At 37.4% G+C, this 22,825-nt stretch overlaps 1 protein-coding gene across 3 annotated transcripts in view; it reads right to left on the minus strand.

Annotated features, from left to right (window-relative positions):
• Positions 1 to 22,825, minus strand: part of SETX (senataxin) — a 95,816-nt gene that overhangs the window by 39,919 nt on the left and 33,072 nt on the right. For all 3 annotated transcript variants that reach the window (XM_049895164.1, XM_049895165.1, XM_049895166.1), the window contains exons 6-11: positions 20,831 to 21,050; positions 20,175 to 20,294; positions 16,876 to 17,047; positions 16,668 to 16,755; positions 11,800 to 16,023; positions 1,877 to 1,976 (exon numbers count right to left, since the gene is read on the minus strand). In XM_049895164.1, coding sequence (XP_049751121.1) covers positions 1,877 to 1,976; positions 11,800 to 16,023; positions 16,668 to 16,755; positions 16,876 to 17,047; positions 20,175 to 20,294; positions 20,831 to 21,050 — 4,924 coding nt within the window. The remainder of the gene's footprint in view (positions 1 to 1,876; positions 1,977 to 11,799; positions 16,024 to 16,667; positions 16,756 to 16,875; positions 17,048 to 20,174; positions 20,295 to 20,830; positions 21,051 to 22,825) is intronic.

Here is a 22,825-nt window from a genome sequence, read left to right on the forward strand (position 1 = left end):
CGTTCTGATCAGGGCCACAAAATACGGATCTTGATAGAGGAAGATTGTGGAAAAGAACTCAAATTCTTAAGTCCAGACTTAACTGGAAAAGTTCAGACTAGACGACTTCCCAAGACTGTTGCCCTTAAGATACTCTTTGAACCTTCAACCGAAACTATCCCGGAGTCACCTTTTAGCTAAAAAAACAGATTGGCTCACAAAATAAAGACTATCACCCATGAATGAGTACTACATTCCTTAAAAAATCATCTATATGAGGCCAAATGGTCAACAATTACTCTAAAGCAAAGATGAGAAGGTAATGGGGCATGGAAACTAGATTACTGGAAAGGGAACAACCAAAATGGAAATAATGTCGACACACTGTAAAAAATGTAACTAATGTCACTGAACAATTTGTGTAGAAATGGTTAAATGGGGACCTAATTTGCTGTGTAAACTTTCACCGGAAACAGAATTATTTTTTAAAAAGTTGCTGAATGAATAAAAAGTCACAAAATAGGTAAAATGATCCCACCTCTCATACACATACAAAATTCTTAAAGGTAAGTACAAAGTATGGAAGTAGGATATTGCGAGATGCGGAACTCCCTTGCAGTAAATCATTTGGCATTTGGTTCTGGTTCCTGACAGCCAGACCACACCTAAAGCCATGAGTGGAGGGGGATCAGACCAAAAGGGACCACCTGGGGGCACAATGCTGACTAAGCCTTAGCAGGCATGACAAAATCTATCATGGCCATGCAATGAGGCCAATAAAAGCCTTGGGAGACAAAGGCTCAGTGGAGCTTCCTGGGTGATGAGAGGAAATATCTGCTCTCCAGAGGGTAAGCCCTTTCCCTAAGGACATGAAAACTCTGTGCCAAGAACCCTCCTGGACCTTGCCCTATGCGTATCATTTTTTTTTTTTTTTCTGCTAGCTTAAAAACAACCCTTTCCCTGGGGTTTGCAAGTCATTCCAACAGATAATTGGACCTAAGAAACAGATAAGGGGATAGTATCCACTGACCTAACCCTGGGTGAATAGGGATAAGAAAGGACTGCACTGACAGTGGAGTTCTGAACTCACTAGGAACAGGAAGCTGAGATTTTTACAGGATGCAGTTGGCATACGGAGCGGGATTTATTATCTACTACACATCTGTTGTTATAGGTGGATGAACTCAGCCTCCCTGGACTGGTTTGATACAACTGGAGATGAGGGTGGGACTTGATAGAGAGGATGCTGACAGTGCAAATAAACATACACCAAAACGTTAATGGGATTATCTCTGAATGATGGGAACACTGGATAATGCTTATTTTACTGCTGGCTGATATTATGCCAATGTTCTACAATGGACACGGTGTACACTTTCCCCCCTAAAAATAGACACATGCTTTAAGTTGATCTAGGGAATCAAAAAGAGGTCAAAAAGAGGACTTAAGCTTTTTATTTTAAAGACTTCTGAATTGTTTGACTTATTTAAACCAGTATACATAAAAGTGACAATGTGTTTTAGACTTATCATGAAACAAGCAGATGCTAGGAAGGCTTACTCAGAATATTCTTCTATGCTTAACCTATAAAACTATTAATGCTATATATCTATTAAGTCCCTTCATTTATCCTCTAACCCATCCCTAGCTTCCACTAACGCTTCTGCTGGTGGTATTCTCATTACAGAGCGGGGGGGGGGGGGGAGGGTGAATTTTATAACTGCCCCACTAATTATCATCAGTAATTAAGAATTTAAACATATTCTTTGTTAAGAGGTTGCAAATTCAGCTTAGGAAACCTATACCCAGAAAATTCAAATGATGATGATGTCTCCTCTTAAGTAGAAATCTTCAATTATCGTATCATACATTCCAAATTACATAAGAAAGAACTTACCTACAAATTCCCAGTATTTTTTATAATCAGCAGGAAATTTCCGTACACGCAACTGACAGAAAGTCTCTTTATTTGGAGAACTGATCCATTCCTGTGCCACCTATACAAAACAAGAAAGCAAATATACTAGAAAGTAACACTAAGCAGCAAAATTTTCCAAAGCAAGCAACCTCAACTAGAACCTAGAATCGCAGGTGATTAATTCGCGGCAGTTTAATAAAATTGTCCGGAACTGCCATTTGATTTAGTAGCCATTAGCTACATATACCTTTTCAAATTTAAAGCTAATTAAAATTTTAAAACTTCAGTTCTCCAGTCACACTAGCCACATTTTAAGTCAAAAGTTACCTGTGATTATACTATATACTGCAAATATAAAGCATTTCCATCACTGCATAAAGTACTGTTGGGCAGTGATAGTGGAATTCTACTTCCCAACCAGAGTATCTCACAAGTCCAGAACTACCTAGATTTGCTGCAAACCCTTGGGTTTCCTCACTAACATATCACCCCAACAGCTTCTCAAACTGTGCACTTATCTCCCAATCCTTTGCCAAGGCCCAAATCTCAGAAAAGTTATCTTTGAGGACTCTCTAAGAAATAAAGATGACCAGCCCTCCCCAAATGTATAAATAAACAATTTTTGGTTTACATTAAAAAAAAAAAAAAATTACTTCTCTTGCTCTATTTTTCCTTCCCCTTTTCAATCTCAGGTAAAGAGAGTCCATCAAAATCTTTAGCTCACAACATACTACCCTCTTAAGTCTACACAAGGTCTCCCTCATTTGATTTTTCTTCCCCTTTATCCCAGATTCCCATTCCCATTTCCACCCCAGGCACCCAATTCTACTGTGCTTGGTATTAGTATCATCGAAAAGTCCAGTGTTGTCTGCTTGTATAACTTACAAAAATGGTAATATGCAAGAAATCTGCTTTCATTTTTAACTCAACATTTTTTAAGTCTTTTGGTATTGGTTGCTGCATAGAATTCCCTCGAATGAAACTGCCACATTTTATTCATCCGTTCTCCTAATTGGTTCCAACCCCACAACAATCCTATAAATAATAAGACAGATGGATTCCTTACGAATGGACCCGTGCCTATGTTCTTCTGGTGAATACGCCCAGGAGTGAGATTTTGCTGAATCGCAATGGGTCACAACTTCATTGACTTTGGCAGACTGTTCTCCAAAATGAATACACTGGTCTACATTCCCATCCGCAGTGTATTAGAGTTCCCATTTCCTCAAATAATATATTTGGTATTGTTCACCACTCTAACTGCTATTTTCTTTTGTTCTTAGTGAGTTTGAGTAACACTTCATATACTTGGAAAACTTGGTGGTTGAGTGGTTAAGTGCTACAGCTGCTAACCAAAAGGTCGCCAGTTAAAATCCACCAGGCTCTCACTGGAAACCCTATCGGGCAGTTCTACTCTGTCCCATTCGGTTGCTATGAGTTGAAATCAACTAGACGGCAATGGGTTTTTTTTGTTTGTTTCATATACTTATTTACCATTTAGGTTTTCCCTTCTGTGAACTGTCTTTGTATTCTTTGTCCATCTTCTATCGACTTCTCGTACTTTTCTGGTGATTTACTTGTATATTCTAGCTGTTAATCTCTTGCCAGTTTGGGAATGTTTTAACTCTCCTCTTCCTACGTTAACTATGGGGTCCTTCATCTTAACTATTAACTTTGACAGAGTGAATCCATTAATTTCTAAGTTTGTGGTTAATGTTTTGACTGTATCCTTAACCACCTAAATTGACATACGTATTTTCTGATATTTACTTCCATTAGCTTACTAAGTTTTACATTCAAATGTAAGTTTAATTAAAGACTATATGGTATATAAGGTAGGGATCTATCCTAATTTTTTCCCAACACCATCACTCAATCTATCATCTCCCCACTCAATTCTGGTATCCTATTTATCTTGTACCAGTTTCCATCTCCACCATCTCCCAATCCTTTGCGAAAGCCCAAAACTCAGAAAAGTTTGGGTGCAGGCAAGAGTGAAGTTTCAGGAACCAAAGGGTCTCTATCCCACCTCACTGGATTATTTGCTTGTTGCTGTGCCACTCATACTGTGACTATTACTATGGCTTTGAAATATACCTTTATATCTAATAAGGTGAGTGCATACCCACCACCTACCTCTATCCCCCACCCTTAAGCTTTCTTTTCAAAGCGACTTTATTAATAAATGTTATTCTTCCAAACAAATTTTAAAATAAATTTATCAACCTCCTCAAGAAATCCTGCTGGAGTTTTAAAGCTACACCAAATTTATAGATCAATTCATAAAGGAGTCACATCTTTACAAAGTTGTCTTACCATGAATATGGAACCTTTCTTCAGTTACTCAGTTTCATGTCCTTTAAGATTTCATAGTGTTCTCCATAAATGTCTCATGCACTCTTGTCAGGCTAACTCCCAACACGTTTATAATTTTGCTCACAATAACTGAGCATTTATGTTTTCTAGCTGGTGAAAGGAACACCACTGATCTTTTTGCACATTAATCTTGTACCCAACTACTGATTCTATTGGGGTTTCTAAGTAGAAGTGGTATCACCTGCAAATGATCAAAATCGTATCTCTTTCAATTATTCACTCCTCTCTTTTCCTCATCTTAATGAATTGTAGTGCTGAGTACTAGCTATAGCAGCTGTGATCATCTAAGCAATTGTTCTGTCAATTGTTGGGTTTGTATATTTTGAAATTATACTATTACATGCATATATGTTCATGATCAATTATGTTCTTGGATTACTGCTCCTTTTATCCATTATCTAGTGCCTCTGTCCACTGAATTGTTTGTATTGCTAACACAGAGGTTAGAGCTGAGGATCAGAAGTAAGAGAAGATAAAAGAGAATTTGCCAAAACTGAGTGAAAATACTGGCCACTGCCAAAACAGTGCACACTTATATCATTAATATCCTCTATGTGTTAAAATATAAGGATTGAGAAACAAATCTTTCTTCCATCAGTCATATCAGTATAAATCAAACCCAAACCAGAGCCGTCGAGTCGATTCCAACTCATAGCATATCAGTACAGAAAAGATTAATATTTCTAAAAGTTGAATTTGCTCTCATCTGCCTTTTGTGCTGAGGGATGATCCAGCATAATGTCATTATACTTCACCAGCAATTACACATAGTAACTGGAGAGCCAAACGCTACATTTCACATTCTAAACAGGATAACAACCAAAGTATTATAAAAAGATTTATAACCACTATAGCATTCCCTCAACAAAGTGAATATTAAGCTAAATTACATCAAAACGATGGTGATGACCCTTGGTTCAGGCTGTGGTTGATGCCATAGCCCACTGCTCATTAGAATAAAAATTAAAATTAAACAAGATATCTTAATAATAATGCTAATAATTATTGGCTTGTATACACTGTTGTTGCTGCCAGCTGCCACTGAATCGGCCTGACTCATGACTCATGTGTTACAGAGCAGAACAGCTCCAAAGGATTTTCTTGGCTGTAATCTTTATAAAAATAGAAGCAATTTAACAGGACTTTCTTCTGCAAAGCCGCTGGGTGAGTTTGAACTGCCGATCTTCAGTTTAGCAGTTGATGGCAAACCACTGGAGCCACCCAGGCGCCTTTTCTATATAAATTAAAAATGCAAAAACAATGCTGTTTAAGCTGATGGTTAAAAAAAGAAAAACGTAAAACATCAAGGTAAAGATGGTAGACTGAACACATGCATTTCCTTTAATTCCTCTTGTAATCCCAACAAAACACTAAAGGGATTTTTAAAAACAAGATTAGATTAGCCCATTAGGACAAAAAACACAAAAGAAGAGACATGAGAAGCAAAATTTTGGAAGCTGGAAAGCAGATGGATGAATTGGAACTAACTCAGCAAGCCTAAGAAGCTGAACTCCAACCAGGAAGCAATCTGATGTATATCCCTGCAAGGAAGCCTCCAGGGAGAGTCCTCCTCCCTCATCCTGGAAAAAACAAGGGATTTAGTCCCTAGAGAGAATAAAACAGGTCCTGGCCTTGGGAACAGTAGGCATGGCAGGGATACTATACTAAAAATAAGGGAATTAAGTTAATGTTTATATACTGAATGCTGGGGCCCTCCCCTCCACCCTTCACTCTCCATCTCAGCTGTCTCCCCACACTCAGTTCCCAGTAAGGCCTACACTTCCCAGGTAAAATATCTGCAGAATGCTCTCTGGGGAATTTGACCCTACGAGAGGAAAAAAAAAAAAAACTAAAGATATTGACATAAGGGTGGGGACTGGACTCCTCACTGAAATGCCAAGCATCAAGAAGGCTATTTTTCACAATGCTTCCAATCTGCTTTTCAGATAAATCTCGTATTTAACAAAATAGATTATAACAGCAGCTAAGTATGAAATCATAACATAAAGAATGAAATTAATGTTGGATTTCACCATGCTTTGGCATCATTCTGATCACATTTAACTTCCACAGTACAATTAAAAAGGATTGTTTTTGTAAAATTCAGAGTTTCATCTGTCTTCCTAAGCAACTCTTTTAATCTACTGGTATTCAATTTATTCTTTTTTAATAACATTTTTTACTGAGATATGCTTCACACGGAAATCCTGGTGGCGTAGTGGTTAAGTGCTATGGCTGCTAACCAAGAGGCTGGCAGTTGGAATACGCCAGACACTCCTTGGAAACTCTATGGGGCAGTTACACTCTGTTTTATAAGGTCGCTATGAGTCAGAATCGACTCGATGGCAGTGTTTTTTTTTTTTTTTGGTGTATCTGACACAACATAAAATGCATCCTTTTAAAATGTACAATTCAATGGTTTTCAGTAAATACATTATCATGGAACCATCACCACTCACCCCAGAGCATTTCCATCACCCCAAAAAGAAGCTATGACACCTGTACCTATTAGCAGTTAGTTCTGATTCCCCACTATGCCCATCCTCTGGCAACCAGTAATCTACTGTCAGTCTGTATTGATTTGCCTATTCTAGACAATTCATGTACATGGACTCAGACAGTATTTGTCCTTCTGTGTCTGGTCCCTTCACTTAGTACAAATGTTTTCAAGATTCATCCATGTTATAGCATGTATATGAATTTTATTCCTTTTCATGACTGCACATTCCATTATATGCATACACATTTTGTTTATACATTCATCAGCTGATAAGCGGACCTGTTTCCATTTTTTGCCTATTATGAATAACACTCCAATCTGTTTTGTTAGCGTCCCATTCTTAAATATGAGAAGAACACCACAAATCATCAGGCGTCTGAAGAAAGGAATTAACATGAAAGATCTATTGACACTAAAATGATCAGGAAAAAAGCAACTAAGGAAATGGGCTATACGAAGGGAGGAAAACTTTTAACTAACTTAAAAATTGTCATTAATAAACTTTAGACAATAAAAGATACTGCTGTTCATAAAAAAAAAAAAAAGGAATGCTACAAAAAGGAACATTCTGAAAGCAAAAGCTCCAGGAAATTAAAAATATGCTTAAAAAAGAAATTCAATACACCTGTAAGAAAAAATTGAGAAAACCTCCAAGAAAAATAGACGAAAAAAATATATATATGAGAACGAAAATAGAAGAAATAAAAAAAAAAATGAGATTAAAGAAATTTTAAGACATGCCACTTTTCAGAAATTTACCTTCTCTTCTCAGGAAACTTAAAGAACGTGCTTTATTAAAATAGGGAGGAACCACAAAAGATGATGATATGGGATATCGGAGAGAGAGATTTAACACAGGAATGAAGAAAATGAAAGCCCCAGGATGAAGATGGCGGGTTATTTCAGGATAACTGGATGGCACAAACAGTTTGTGCTCAACTACCAACCTAAAAGGCTGGCAGTTTGAACTCACCCAGCAGCACCATGCTTCCATAAAGATTACAACCAAGTAAACCCTATGGAACAGGACTACTCTGTAACAGCTTGCAGAACTGACTCAATAGCAATGGATTTTTTTTGTCATATACCAAGAAGATGAAATTTATAATCACTTGATGTATCTGATCACAATGAGAGATTTAAACATCCAAAAGAGAGTCCGAATTTAGTGATAAGTACACAGAAAATTAAACAAAACAATAAATCAATCCAGAAAAAGCAAAGAGTTGAGAAGGAAAGGAAAAGTAGTTATAGCATCCTGCATGTGAAAGCTGGACAATGAATAAGGAAGACCAAAGAAGAACTGATGCCTTTGAATTACAGTGTTGGTGAACGATACTGATACCAGGACGGCCAGAAGAATGAACAAATTTGTCTCGGCAGAGGTGCAGCCAGAATGCTCCTTAGAAGAGAGGATGGTGAGACTTCATCTCACATACAAAAGCCCCAGTGCCAAGGAGTCGATTCCGACTCATAGCGACCCTATAGGACAGAGTAGAACTGCCCCATAGAGTTTCCAAGGAGCGCCTGATGGACCTGCGTTGCCGACCTTTTGGTTAGCAGCCGTAGCACTTAACCACTACGCCACCAGGGTTTCCTCATCTCACATACCTCAGGCATATTATCAGAAAGGACCAGTCCCTGGAGAAAGGACATCATGCTTGGTAATGCAGAGGGAGCGCGAAAAAGAGGAAGGCTCTTAGAGATGGACTGACACAGTGGCTGCGACACAGCAAAACAGGCTCAAACACAACGATTGTGAAGATGGCACAGAACTGGGCAATGTTTTAGTCTATTCACTATGAGTTGGAACTGACTAGGTAGCACCTAAAAATAATAACGTGACTTAGCTGTGAATAGCTTTTACATAGTCAAAAACAACAAAAAATAACTGATCTAAAAATTACAAAATAATTCCATAGGAAGAATGAGGCAACAGGAAGGGGGTGTGTGCATGTGTGAAGGTGAGGGTGGGAAGAAAGGGCACTTTCAGTAGCAGGAAATTAACAGAATACCTAAAACTGAAACACGAAGAAATTACAACACAGGCACATTATTTAGAAACATGAAGGTAAATATTAAAAGGATCCATTAAGAGTTGAAAATGGTTACTGGGGGAGGGGTGTTTATGCAATGGGGCTTGTAGAATATTTGACTATTTTAAGCTTTGTGTATGTACAATTAGAACTTGTACTCATTCTGTTCTGAAAAGGCTGGGGCTACAAAAAAGGTCCTGGAAGGAAAAAAATCTTAAAAAGAATACATAAACACCCCTTAACTCAGGAAAAATTAAAATACAAAATATGTATTTCTCCATTAACGGAAATACGAAAGGCTTCTAAGTGATTTAGTGCTTTCCAGCAAAAATAAAGGTTTAAGAAAAAATAAGTTTCAAAGTCAGTAAAATTCTGTACTTTCCCCGGCTTATTACTCACTGAGCTACCGGCAATTTTTCTATGGGAAGAAAATAATTCTTCTAGTATATCCACTGCCATTTAGTCAATTCTGACTCATGGCGATCCCATGTGTTAAGAGTAGAACCACTCCATAGGGTGCTTCTTGGCTGTAATCTTAACAGAAACAGATCGCCAGGCCTTTCTTCTGAAGTTCAAACTGCCAATCTTCAGGTTAGTAAATGAGCGCACCAATCACTAATGCCAAAGTTAGAGAAACTGAAGATTATAACTTCTGCAGTCTGAAATTTGTCAATCATACAAATAATCCTAGAAGCTGGATTATATGAAGAACAGAACAGGACTAGAGGAAGACTCATTAACAACTTGCCATATGCAGATACCTGCCGAAAGTGAAGAGGACTTGAAGCACTTACTGATGAAGAGCAAAGGCTAGTCTTCAGTACAGATTATGTTTCAACATGAAGAAAACAAAACTCACAACTGGACCAACAAGCTACATCATAATAAATACAGAAAACACTGAAATTGTCAAGGATTTTATTTTACTTGGATTCACAATCAATGCCCATGGAAGCAGCCGTTAATAAATCAAACTATGTATATTGTACTGAGCAAATGTGCTGCAAAGGTCCTCTTTAAAATGCTAAAAAGCAAAGGTGCATGTGACCCAAGCCATGGTATTTTCAATCACCTAATATACATGCAAAAGCTAGAAAATAAAGATCGACAAACTGACGTATTTGAATTGTGGTGTTGGCAAAGAATAATGAATATACCATGGACTGGAGAGGAATGAACAAATCTGTCTAGGAAGAAGTACCACCAGAATGCTCCTCAGAAGTGAGGATGGCGAGACTTCATCTTGCTTACTTTGGACATGTTATCAGAAGAACCAATTCCTGGAGAAGGTTATCATGCTTGGTAAAGGAGAGGGTCAGAGAAAAGAGGACAACCCTCAACGAGATGGACTGTTACAGTGGCTGCAACAAAGGGCTTAAACAGTCCTACTACTGTGAGGATGGCACAGGACTGGGCAATGTTTTGTTCTGTTAATACTTGGGGTCGCTATGAGTCAGAACCGACTCGATGGCACCTAACAACAACAAATTGAACAAAAACCATCTGCACCACCTAGAGACCTTTTAGGGAGCCCTGGTGGCGCAATGGTTAAGCCCTCAGCTGCTAACCTAAAGGTTGGCAGTTTGAATCCACCAGCCACTCCTTGGGAGAAAGTTGTGGCAGTCTGATTCTGTAATGATTACAGCCTTGAAAACCTAGAGGGCAGTTCTACTCTGTCCTATAGGGCCACCATGAGTTGGAACTGACTCAACAGCAACAGGAAGAGGCTTTTAACTCTTCTGATACCAATTTTTTATTCTGGTGCTATGGATGAATATTGAAGACCCTTTGTCATTTAATTGTTTCTAACATTTTTGAAACAGTCAAATTAAGTCCTAAAACAACGGCTAAAAATTGGGTCATAAATTGATATAAAAGATTCAACATGAAATGCATTTTAAAGATGCACCAGTTCTAGCCTTATAAAAGCCTTTATCTTGACCCACCCAACCCACTGCCGTCGAGTTGATTCCGACTCATAGCGATCCTATAGGACAGAGAAGAACTGCCCCATAGAGTTTCCAAGGAGCACCTGGCGGATTTGAACTGCCGACCTCTTGGTTAGCAGCTATAGCACTTAACCACTATGCCACCAGGGTTTCCTTTATCTTGACAAGTATTTATAATTCACTTGATTATCTTCTTAAATATTAGATTTGCCTCCTTTGTGCACTGTACTTCCTTTTCTTTCAACACATCAAGCCTGTTTTTATAATACTCACTCTACCTGGAATATACCTCCCAAAGATGATTCCTTCTATTCATTCTGGTTATCTCTGACCTTTCACTCTAAAGTGCCCCACTGTCCTTTATTCTGGTTCAATTAGGGTCCTCATCACCAGTATCTGAAACGATCATTCCTGAGGGCAGAGACCTTGTCTGCCTGTTCATCACTTCACCTCCCAGCCCTGTAACAGCAACTGGCACATACTGGAAACCTGAATATCTGTTAAGTGAATGAATTAACAAATATTTCCCTCAATGTTCTTTATTTTAAGAGTCTTACTGCATACTTAGGTTTTCTTAGGAATTTGCAAAAGTAAAAACCAACCTACCTTTAAAATGCCAAAAAAAAAAAAATTCAAAATGCAGCTGAGATACTAACTCATCTGAGAAGTATTCCCTTACCCTTCCATGGATAAACATCTCTCATGTGGATACATATTCCCTTACCCTTGCATGGACAAACACACCTCACATGGACAAATATTCCCTTACCTTTGCATGGATAAACATACCTCTGGACTTGGTATGTTATCATCCTGAGTTGTGTCTATTTCCCCTATTAGGCTATAAGCTCCAGGAGGGCAGAGGTTTAAGAACAGTGCTTGGCACAAATGGATGTGCAAAATGAAATCTAAGATCTAGTTCTAAATCACAGTGAGGTCAGCTACTTTGACTATATTCTACTTATTACTCAGCTTGGTAAAGAAAAGAAACATAACATCTTCACAAGTCTAGAGAGGGATATAACTAGAATATATACTTACTGTTTCAAAAGTATTCAGTATCATCAAAGGAAAAAAGACATTAAAATAATCTCCACTATCTTGAAATCTGACAGGCACAGGTCTTGAGAGGGACCGATAAAGACTTGCTGGGGGCCCACACTGATCAAAGTTCACAAACATTTCATATTTCCATTTTAAGATCTCTTTAACGAAGGTATCAGAGATGGACTGTGATGACGAGAGACTGTTTACTGGAGAGGAAGCTAAAAAAGACTTGCTTTCACCAAATGGAAGTTTGTAGCCTTGCCTGTTGGAATTATCCGGAGTTGGAGAAAGAACGCTGCACAAACTCTTTCCATCACCCATTGGCTTCTGAGGCATCAGCGAGGCTGGCTGTGGTACTTTCCCAATAGATTGCACTCTATTTGATTTATTTTTTAGTGCTGGTGGAAGTGCTGAAGTATTTTCCAAAGACTTGGAAAGATTAGCATTTCGTGAAGTACTACTTGAGCTAAAAATTTTAGTAGTGGAAGGTCTTAAAGGTTTAGATGCAGAAAGAGGCAAGCCAGGTTTACGAAATACATCTTCATCTGTTGCTTTAGCTTCAGAGTGTTTTGAGCAGTAGTCACCCTGGTTTTTTGTGGTTTCAACACAATCTTTGTGCTTACATTTTTTGTTACTCAAAGACTGCAACTGAGGCAGACTTACAGAGTCGTCTATCTGAAATGTATCTTTTCCATAAAGTACTTCAATGACTGTAGCAGTCTCCATTTGTGAACACATATCCATATCTTCAGGATCATTTTGAGTTAAAAATAAATTATCATCCTCTGTATCACTGTTGGATTCAGGCTCTCCCTCTTTCAAAGCTGCCACTTCAGACTGATGTGCTGTGAGATCACCTCTGCCTGGAAAAGGGCCCTCTGAACTAGCGACAATTATTTTATTTGTTGGTATTCTCCCATTTAACATTATAGAATCACACTGGTTCAAAAGACGAGTATTATCAGGCACCTGAGAAACATATTTTGGTGTTATGGTTTCTGGTTCTGAAGAATTGCATTTTAGTAATTGTTTTCCATTATTGTTAGCAATAACCTCAGTTCCTCCTTTATAACTATGAGCTGACTGATCAGATTCTGGTACAAATGTGTCAGAATTTGATGGTGCACGTGGCCCTGCCTTTGCAGTATCTGTACTTTCACGATCAACAAGTCCTTGTCTACTTCGTTGTGATTTGGATCTCATTTGCCTTTGCAACTGAAGATCTTGACTTGTCAGCAGTTTCTTATTATTCTTGACAGAGAGAGTTTGAGGAGAAATTAATTTAGCCTTTTTTCGGGTATCAACTACTCCAACAGTTTTGCCATAATCACGTAATTGATTCAAACACTCTAAAGACTGCTGAGATAAATCAAATGCCTTCCGTGGGGCCTTTTTCAAACCAAGTTTTTCTACTGTTGAAGTTGGTTCAGGACACTGGCGAAATTTCTTTGGTGGAACTATAGCAGGAGTTGTCCTACAACTTATGTAATTCAAACTTTTACTTTGCCCTTTTTTGGCATCTGAATGTGTTTTCTTAGGAGTTTTAGAAACTGGGACTTTCCTAATGGGTTTTGAGTAAGTACGAAGCTTTGGAGAAGACTTCTTTAGTGAAGCTGCAGTGGCTTTCTGAATGCTTGAATTGGGAGTTGCAGTCCTTATATCTGTACCTTCAAAACCAGTTTCAGTAAGATCTCTCTCATTCAGAACATCAAACTGGTCCTCATTTCTGACAGAAGATGAAGGCCTCAGGGGATCTTCAGCCATAGCTTTTTCAAATCGTTTTCTCTTGGATTTTATTTCCATTTCACAAAATTTCTCAACAGAAATACTACTACTCTGTGGTTCTGCGTGTTCTTCAACACTCTCTGCTACTTCTTTAATAACCTCTTCAGGTACAAAATCTGTATCATAACCCCAATTATTTGTGATATCAGCTATATGAGTCAAATATGATTTTTCTGCAACCTCTTGAACTGAACTGTCATCTGGTTTATGATCCTGCCAAACTGAAAATACCTCATTTGGACTTTCAAACTCAAAAATCTGAGACTCAGATTCCTCGAACATTGTTCCTTCCTCTTTTATTAGCTTCTTTTCCACACTACTATTAACTCTTGAAGCATGCTGCTCTGGATATTCTTTCTTAATGCATATTTTGTCTATTTTAGTGTGTTTTTCAAAACCCAGAATTCTTTGATCTCCATCTCCATCATCATCATCATCATCATCAGAATCTGAAATAATAATAATCTGTTCCCGGCAAGATTCCTTGACCAAAGTAGATTCATTATTTTGGTTAGCTGTGAAACATCTTTTATCATCTTTTACTTTTCTTTGTAGCTGAGTTGAGTTCTTTTTTTTATTTGAATCAGATGGAAACTTAATAACACTGGCTTGAGCTATTAAAGACAATTTATGGAGGTCTCTGTCTATCTGAGAATCTGTTAAGGTTTCAGATTTAGGACTGATGCCAGAGGTCTGTTCTCTTGGCAAGTAAGAAGAAACCTGATCAGTACTCTTACTCATCTCCCTATTCTTTGATTCGAGTACAGTCACAGTATCTTTAAAGGAAGGTGTTCTCTTCACTGAAGTATTGGTCACATCTGTAAATGAGATCAAGTCTTTACCATCAACATGGCTTTCCTGTATCTGACGACTGTTTTCATGGGAAGAGAAAATATCTAATTTCTCATTCTTTACCTGTTTCTTTTTTAGCAATAAACTATTTTGAAATTTTTGTCCTCCACTTTTATTATCATCCAGAATACCAACAGGGTCTAAAGACAGATTGTATATGAAGCCATCCCCGTTCTGATCTCCGGTATCTTTCCTTGGATAGGAACTCTCAATGTTAGATACAATCAGGTTTTCTTCTAAACTGATTGCATTATTGGCCAAAGTACTTTTCTGGCATTGCTTCTTTATTACATGTGATAACTTAGCACAGATCTCATCTTTCTGTGCCTTAGTTTTGGGTTTTGAGGTTTTATTAAGAGCATCATCCTTTAAAGTAAAATCCTCATTTGATGTGGACACATTTTCCAGGGAATCAATGCTAGAATCAGTCAACATACATGTTGATATTATCACTCCTCTGTCACATCCCCTTTCTGGACCATTTCTTAAAGTACTATTCCGTGGTATATGTGCAGAATTCTCTTTTACAGACTTCTGCTTCCCCGTATTTATTTTAGCTTGATCTTGAGCTCTTTCAGTAAAAAGTCTTTTAGTCTGCTTTAAGCATGATTCAGCCAAGAGATGGTCTTCTAGTTTGGAATCCTTTACATAATTTTGCTCATTGTCCTCTGCCACAGTTTTACTTGCTTTTATCAATATACCCTCTTGTACTTGATATGTGTCAGCTTTCATTGGTTCTTTAGAAAATGTTGGACTAGAATTTTCCAGATAATGTGTATCTTTTTTAAACTTCTTCCCTATTTGTTCAGTTTCTTCTTTACTGTAAGATGCAGGAGGACTTTTACACGCAAGAGTCAGATCCACAGAAGTGCTACATTGAGGTACTTTGACTTTTATGTTTCTAATAATTTGCTTTAGACAAGTTTGTAACTCATGGGTTTCCTGACTAGTCAGCTGCCAACCGAGAGATAAATTTCCTCGCAGGAAAAAGTTGAGCTTATCCCGGAATTGCTTACAAAGATTCTGTAGCCCAAGCTGATAACCCTCTTTAAGGAGACTTCTAATCAGCTGTACACAAGCAAGTTGTACAGAGTTAGATGGCATTGAATGCAACGACAAAGATGATATCATTGCGGTTCCTTTGGCACAATTTCCCGATGACTTCTCAGAACTCCGTGCAAATGCAGTGGTAGGCAGCTTGGCACATTTTACAACAGCTTCCACCCACTGCTGTGAACTAACCCACAGCAAATGCAAACATTTTCTATTTCTGTGCAGTTCAATCACTGACACCAAAATTAGAAGAAAAAATTCAGTGACTTTGTCACACACAGCATCTCTTTGGTTGAGAACATCTTTGACTTCAGAGTGCAGATGATGAATAACCTCTACTATATAAGCCACACCCAAATCCTTAAGATCCATGAGGGATTGAACAAAAGGGATAAACCATAGAAATGTGCTGTTATGAACACGCATGTCTTGACCAATATCTGACTGAAGCACACTGGCTAATGTTTCCATTTCTTCATACATGTTAGGACAATAATCTGGGCAAATGGCCGACCGCCACCCTGAATCCTAAAATGAAAGAAATATTGACATTCAGATTAAAAAAAAAAAAAAAAAAACCACCGTTCAATAAAGTTATCTTATCCCACAATAGGTTTAACACACAAATTATAAGAAGATATATTTTTCAAGTTTCCTATTTTGGTCTACTATGTATTATTTTTAATATACATATACCCCCAAGGAATTAAAAACTTGAGGTGAACTTTGAGGATAAAGTTTCATGAAAAGGCATAATCCACCACCCTCCATGCACTCTGGCTTTTCCATTCTGGTTCTGATTTCTAGACATGTCACTCATCTCCCCAAACTCCATAAAGTTTCCATCCTCTCTAATTGCAATTAAAAATTAACTTTCCAAAGTCCATTTTTTTCCCAAGCTCAATATATTTTTTTAATCAGAAGGTCTTATGTAGTAGTTGATTCAGAACAGTTACATATCATAAAATCAGGAATTCAACTAGTTATGCAAGACATTGTTATACAACATAAAAACCCCAAAACCCAAACCCACGGCCATTGAGTCAATTCTGACTCACGGTGGCCCCACAGCGTTTCCAAGGCTGTAAATTTCTACAGAAGCAGACTACCACATCTTTCTATATAATATAAAGACAACACAAAATCATCTAAATTCTAAAAACATTTTATACCTTTTTTGTCTTTTCAGGATTATAATTGTATACAATCTGGCTGCAAGTCACCATATCGTCCAAGTATGACTCTGGTTCTAACTTGGTCCTTAAATATTAAGAATAAATAGAAATTACTGAAATGAAGGAAAAAACCCTATTGTTAAGTCAATTGCAATAGGCTTCCTTACAGAGATTATTTTTAAATCCTGATATTCACTGAACTAACCTTACAGAGCTGTTCCGTATATTCTGGATTTCTCTGTTGTAGCTCACATTGTTGATAATGGTCTGAAATGCTTCAATAGGATCAATAAGTTGACCCCAGACCTTAGACCCAAGGCGATCCAGAATGACCATGAAACAGTGTAATGCTGGCCAGAAAGGGTCCACATTATCATCTGAAATACAATAGTGCAACTGCTGAATTACAATTAGAAAAAGGTACAAAGAGTGAACGGCCATCCAAGATACTCCACAACTACCACGGCCTCCACCAGACTGAGTCCAGTACAATTAGATGGTGCCCACCTACCACCACTGACTGCTCTGACAGGGATCACAATAGAGGGCACCGGACAGAGCTGGAGTACAATATACAACAAAAATCTAACTCACACACACAAAAAAACAGGCTTACTGGCCTGACAGGGACTGAAGAAACCCCATGAGTATGGCCCCCTGGACACCCTTTCAGCTCAGTAATGAAGTCACTCCTGAGGCTCACTCTTCAGCCAAAGATTAGACAGGCCCATAAAACAAAAGGAGACTAAAGAGGAACAACAGGCCAGGGGCAAAGACTAGAAGGCAGGAGGGGACAGGAAAGCTGGTAATAGAGAACCCAAGGTTGAGAAGGGGAGTGCTGACATGTTGTCGAGTTGGTAACCAATGTTGCAAAATAGTATGTGTACTAATTGTTTAACGAGAAGCTGGTTTGTTCTGTAAACCTTCAACTAAAAGGAATGCTTAATTCTCAATGTACCTTTGTACCTTTTTCTTACTTTTTTATTATTGTATTTTAGATGAAGGTTTACAGAGCAAATTAGTTCCTCATTAGACAATTACTACACATATTGTTTTACAACACTGGTTGCCAACCCCCAGGGTGAGAATTAAGCCTTCTTTACCTGGATAGCAACAAATCTGAAAGCAAAGAAGCAAGTAATTTAAAAGAAAGCACTGCCAACCCATGGTCACACAGGTTTTCAAATGCTAACGGATTAAAAAAAAATTTTTTTTTTGCATTTTTTCAAGCAATACTGTAATATTTCTCTAAAAAAATTTTAAATGGGAAAACAAATTGAGGTAGTCTAGGCAAAACCATCTCACCCTGTTTGCCACATCTGAAACAATCTTTCCTACTCAGCTCAACACCTCCCAGAACTTTATACTTCAATAAAGAGAAGCAGAGGGGGGGAAAAAAAAGAGAAAGAGAAGCTTAGCATTTACAGCTTTCAACAAAGCCCATGATACAAGAATTCTGCTTTAGCAAGATTCTGAATTCTGTATGCCATGATGCTAGTGTAAAGGATTAAATCCCCTAGTGAGTGGGTAAGCAGAGATAATGCATCCTTCATTCATCCATATCTCAACTGACTGTGGTTATGAACTTTTCATCCAATTTGCAAGCATTCCCATTACTCACAAGCTCTTGCCTCCAGCCCTTCCCTCTTCTTTATCAGATATACAGTGGCAAGATACTGTCCTACTCAAAGATCTTCAATGGCTCTTCAATGTGTCAAATAAAAACAAACCTGAACTCAGACAGTGAGAGGCCTTATTCAGAGCAGACAGACTATACCAACGGGAAGAATGCTCCACCCTCAGAAATCTGCAAGTAACTCAAAATCAAGCAGAAAGTTTTTCTTTCAGTGTAGGCAAAGCTTTACCAGAAATTTTTAGAAACTGGATAAGAAAGGGGAAGTGACCAGTGGAGTCTGACAGAAAATGTGTCAGGATAAACTGATAAGAGGGTACCATCCTGCTTTTTAGTGCTTGCTCAGGCAGAGTTCAAGGGCCTGCAGGAAGGAGAGAAGTTGGTCAAGACAAAGCAGAGGGTAAGAAATTGGCAATGGAGAACACTTGGTCAAAAGTCTACCAAAAAAATTCAAAGTCCTCAGTCAAGCACTTACATGATCTTGCTCTACCCATTTCTTTCTAGCTTTATTTTTCACATTCCCATAATCACACCTATCTACGGACAAAAAAGACCACTGACCTTTTCCCAAATAAGCCCTAGAATGCCTTCACTATTCCACCACCTGTCAAAATCCTATCTATTCTTAAAGTTCAGTTCAAATAACTCTTCCTGCATTGACATTCTCAAGCCATTTCATCTTCTACAGTACTCTCCTGAAGCAAACGTTCTAATTCAGTTACTGATGCTATTGTTCACCCCCCTAGAACCTATAGCTGTTTTCCTCAGCACTCGTAGATTCTTTGCTTTTTTATCAGTCATTTATGCAGCCTTTCTCATATACTTTTGTATAATCCACTACAGCTGACATAGTAAGGGAAGGAAAGAAAGTAGTCAGCTAGGTGAAGATGATTATGAAAGGTTTTAGAGCTAACTCATATTTTGAAGGTTTGGGAGCCGAATTAACATAAAGGACAGAATTATACGTGCAAGGCACAGAGACAAAAATAAACAATTTATTAGTAAGTGCTGGCAAATGAATTAGTAATAGCCTTAATCAGGAAAAATCTAGCAAGAATACATCCACCATCAAAAAAAAGAACTATTAACATTATTTCTTTTAGACTCTCCCACAAGTAAGTTCATAGCCTCATTCAAGTTGAGTGAACAAAAGAGAAATAAGGTAAAATAATGTTTTTATAAGATTTGGCATACTTAGTCTTTACTGATTCATTCCTTCATAAAGAAGATTTAAAGTACAGATCCTCCCTGATCAGCTTGCTAAAATCAACAGCAAATGAAGGTTGCGGTCAAATAATAACATGGTTACAAGTTTTAGACCCTGTTTTCTAGACTATATAGCACACCGCTGTCCAAGAGAACCTTCTGCAACAATGACAATGTCTGTATCTGCGCTGTCCAAGACAGTAGTCATCAGGCACATGTGGCTACTGAGAGCTTGAAATATGGCTAGTGAGACTAAAAAACTGAATTTTAATTTAAATTAAAATAGACACATATGGTTAGTGGTAACCACATAGAACAGTGCAACCCTAGAGAACCAAGGTAGAAATGAAGAACCTCCTCTGTTCATTAAATGTCATTAAACATTTATCTCCCAAAAGTCCTAATCTTGATTCCACCATCAGCTAGGTTTTTCAACATGAAAGTCAGGATCATTTCCCTGGGCTTCAGACCTTTCTTCTATAAAAGAAAAGTGTTGAATTAAACTCTAAAGGTCCTTTCCATTTAAAATTCTGAGTCTATGACCTAAACCATAAAATATTAACAAATCTAATTTTCTCCACACCATAAACCTAAATTCTTGCAGTGATTTCAAAGTGTACCATCATCATAACATTAAAAAATATTTAGCAAATAAAGTTTATTACCATCTGATTGCCTTTCCATGGTGTGAAGTATTGATTGCATAAAATCATTTTGTTTGTCTGAGCCCAACAGCAGAGAATCCATGGCTTGTTCTTCAAGAATGGTCAGCAACATGCAAATACCTATAAAAGGTCATTTATAGTTTTCTTGAATTGACCAAAAAAAAAAAAAAAAAACAACACTATTCTAATTCCTTCTCTGATCTAACTGGCAAAAGACAAATAAGGTAGGAAGATCAAGTAAAACAATATCCAGTTCCTGAAACATAGACATGTGAGATATTTATAAATAACTGCTCCCAAAAAACCATAACAGGACTTTAGACACATTCAACCGCAAAAGGGAAAAATGGTACTATCTTGGGTTGAAAGCAATTTCTAGGATAACTACCAAACAACTGGTATTTTATCAAATCTAAGGTGCATCTGTTAACATGCACCATTATTTCACATACTACAAAAAAAAAAAAAAAATGACTGCTAATTATGACACATGACTGTAATAGGTGAAATAGGGTAGAATTATTTTGAGCCAGTGCTTGTTGGAATTCCGTATTTAGTAATTTTTATCAGATTATCAAAAGAAGTTGTGCTTCCTCTGCAGAATACTCATAACTACATGAAAATACTAATCATATTAGTGTAGGTACAATACTCACCTAGCCAGTAGTTTTTGTAGTTAGTAGTATCATACATGTGCGATGGGAGAAGAATCAATTTACCCTTCTCCAGGACAGAAGATGTATAAATGTCTGGACTTTCTAAAAGCCCCAACTCAATGACTTTAAAAAGGCAAGTTAAAACCTCCTGTAAGTCATAATAATCATCTCTGTCCACTTTTCCCAAGTTTCTTGCAGTCAGAATAGCCCAACGCCGAACCTAAATGCATAGTATAACAGATTCATTACTTTACTCAATGAATAACTGCATATACAGCAAGAACATAATTAAGAATACAGGGTTTTCTAGATTTTCAAAGATACTTAATAAGGTATCAATAATGCAATGTGTGGATCTTATTTGATCCTGATTTGAACAAACAAACCTGAATAAATCATAATGAATAAATCATTTATGAGAAAATCATTTCTAGTCATTTAAACATGGAGTGGAAACACACTAAGGAATTACAATATTTTAGATGTGATAATGGTATTGTGTTTATGGTTAAAAAAACTGTCTTTTCAAAAATACATACTAAAGTATGGGTGAAATGCTCTGATGTCTTAAGATTTGCTTCAAAAACAGGTGACGGCATTGTATCACTGTTAAATTCATTGAAGTTGGCAATTATACTGTGATTATGACACAGAATATCCTTAAGAAACACACATTTTAAGTATTTGGGTGTGAAGGTCCGTGATGCATGCAACCTACTCTCTAATGGTTCAGGAAAAAAAATTATGTAGTTAATTGAAAACGAATGATAAAGCAAATAGAATGAAACGTTAACAATTGGTGAATCTGGGTAGAGGGTAAATAAGTTATTTCTACTATTCTATTTTTGTTCTTGCAAACTTTCTGAAAGTTTCAAAGTATTTCCAAATAGAAAGTTGAAAGAAAAAAAGAAAACACACACAAGGTTAAAAAAAAAAAAAAAAAACAACGTATGTAGTCTCTGGAACCAGGCTGCCTAAACACATGTCCCAGCCACCACTTAAAAGCTTGTATGACTATGAACAAGTCTTTTGACTCAGTTTTCTCATCTGTAAAAAGGAGATATACCTTACCTCCTAAGAGTTGTTATAAAGTTTGAATGAATTAGAACACTTAAAAGGAAAGCACTTAAATCTGTTCCTGACATACAGTAAACCTCGACATTCACTATTATTAAAAGGCTTTACCCAAAATAGCAGTATTTATGACTGTCAAAATAATGTAAAGAGGCTGACATTAATTCTGATTTTATTAAAACTATTGGTGATAAAGGTGATAAAACATCTCAGTTGTCTGAAGGTATTTCAGCCTTTTTTTTGGAATAGTACTTGGTGTATATGCTTCTAGGTCAACAGTTATGTTTTTTTCAGCACATGGAAGATATTGTTCTACTACTTCCTGGGTTTTATGTTTGTGGTTGAGAAGTTACCTGTCAAGCTAATTGAGGTTTCATCATAAGTAGTCCTTTGTCTGGCTTTCCTGAGGCATTACAGTGTGTATAGATATACATTTGTCTTTTACTTCTCTCTCCAGAACTATTATGCACCTTTATTTGTGTCTTCCACTGATTTTGAAAAATACTCCACCACTATCATCTCTTCATCATTCTCTCTTTTCTTTCCTTCAGCAATCTGTTAGATCTTCTCACTGTATCCTCTATGACCCTTAACGTCTTTTTTCTTCCTACCTTTTGCTGTCTGTAGCTCATTCTGGGTAATCTGTTTGTCTTCAAAGTTTACTAACTTTCTCTTTGTTGTTGTTGTTGGGTGCTGTCGAGTCAGTTCTGACTCATAGTCACCCTATGCACAACAGAACGAAACACTGCCCGGTCCTGCCCCATCCTCACAATTGTTCCAATTACTTGAACCCGTTGTTGCAGTCACTGTGTCAAATCCATCTTGTTGAGGGTCTTCCTCTTTTTCGCTGACCCTCTACTTTACCAACCATAATGTCCTTCTCCAGGGACTCATCCCTCCTGATAATATGTACAAAGCATG

Source organism: Elephas maximus, chromosome 9 (genome assembly GCF_024166365.1).
Source record: "Elephas maximus indicus isolate mEleMax1 chromosome 9, mEleMax1 primary haplotype, whole genome shotgun sequence".
Classification (NCBI taxonomy): Eukaryota; Metazoa; Chordata; class Mammalia; order Proboscidea; family Elephantidae; genus Elephas; species Elephas maximus.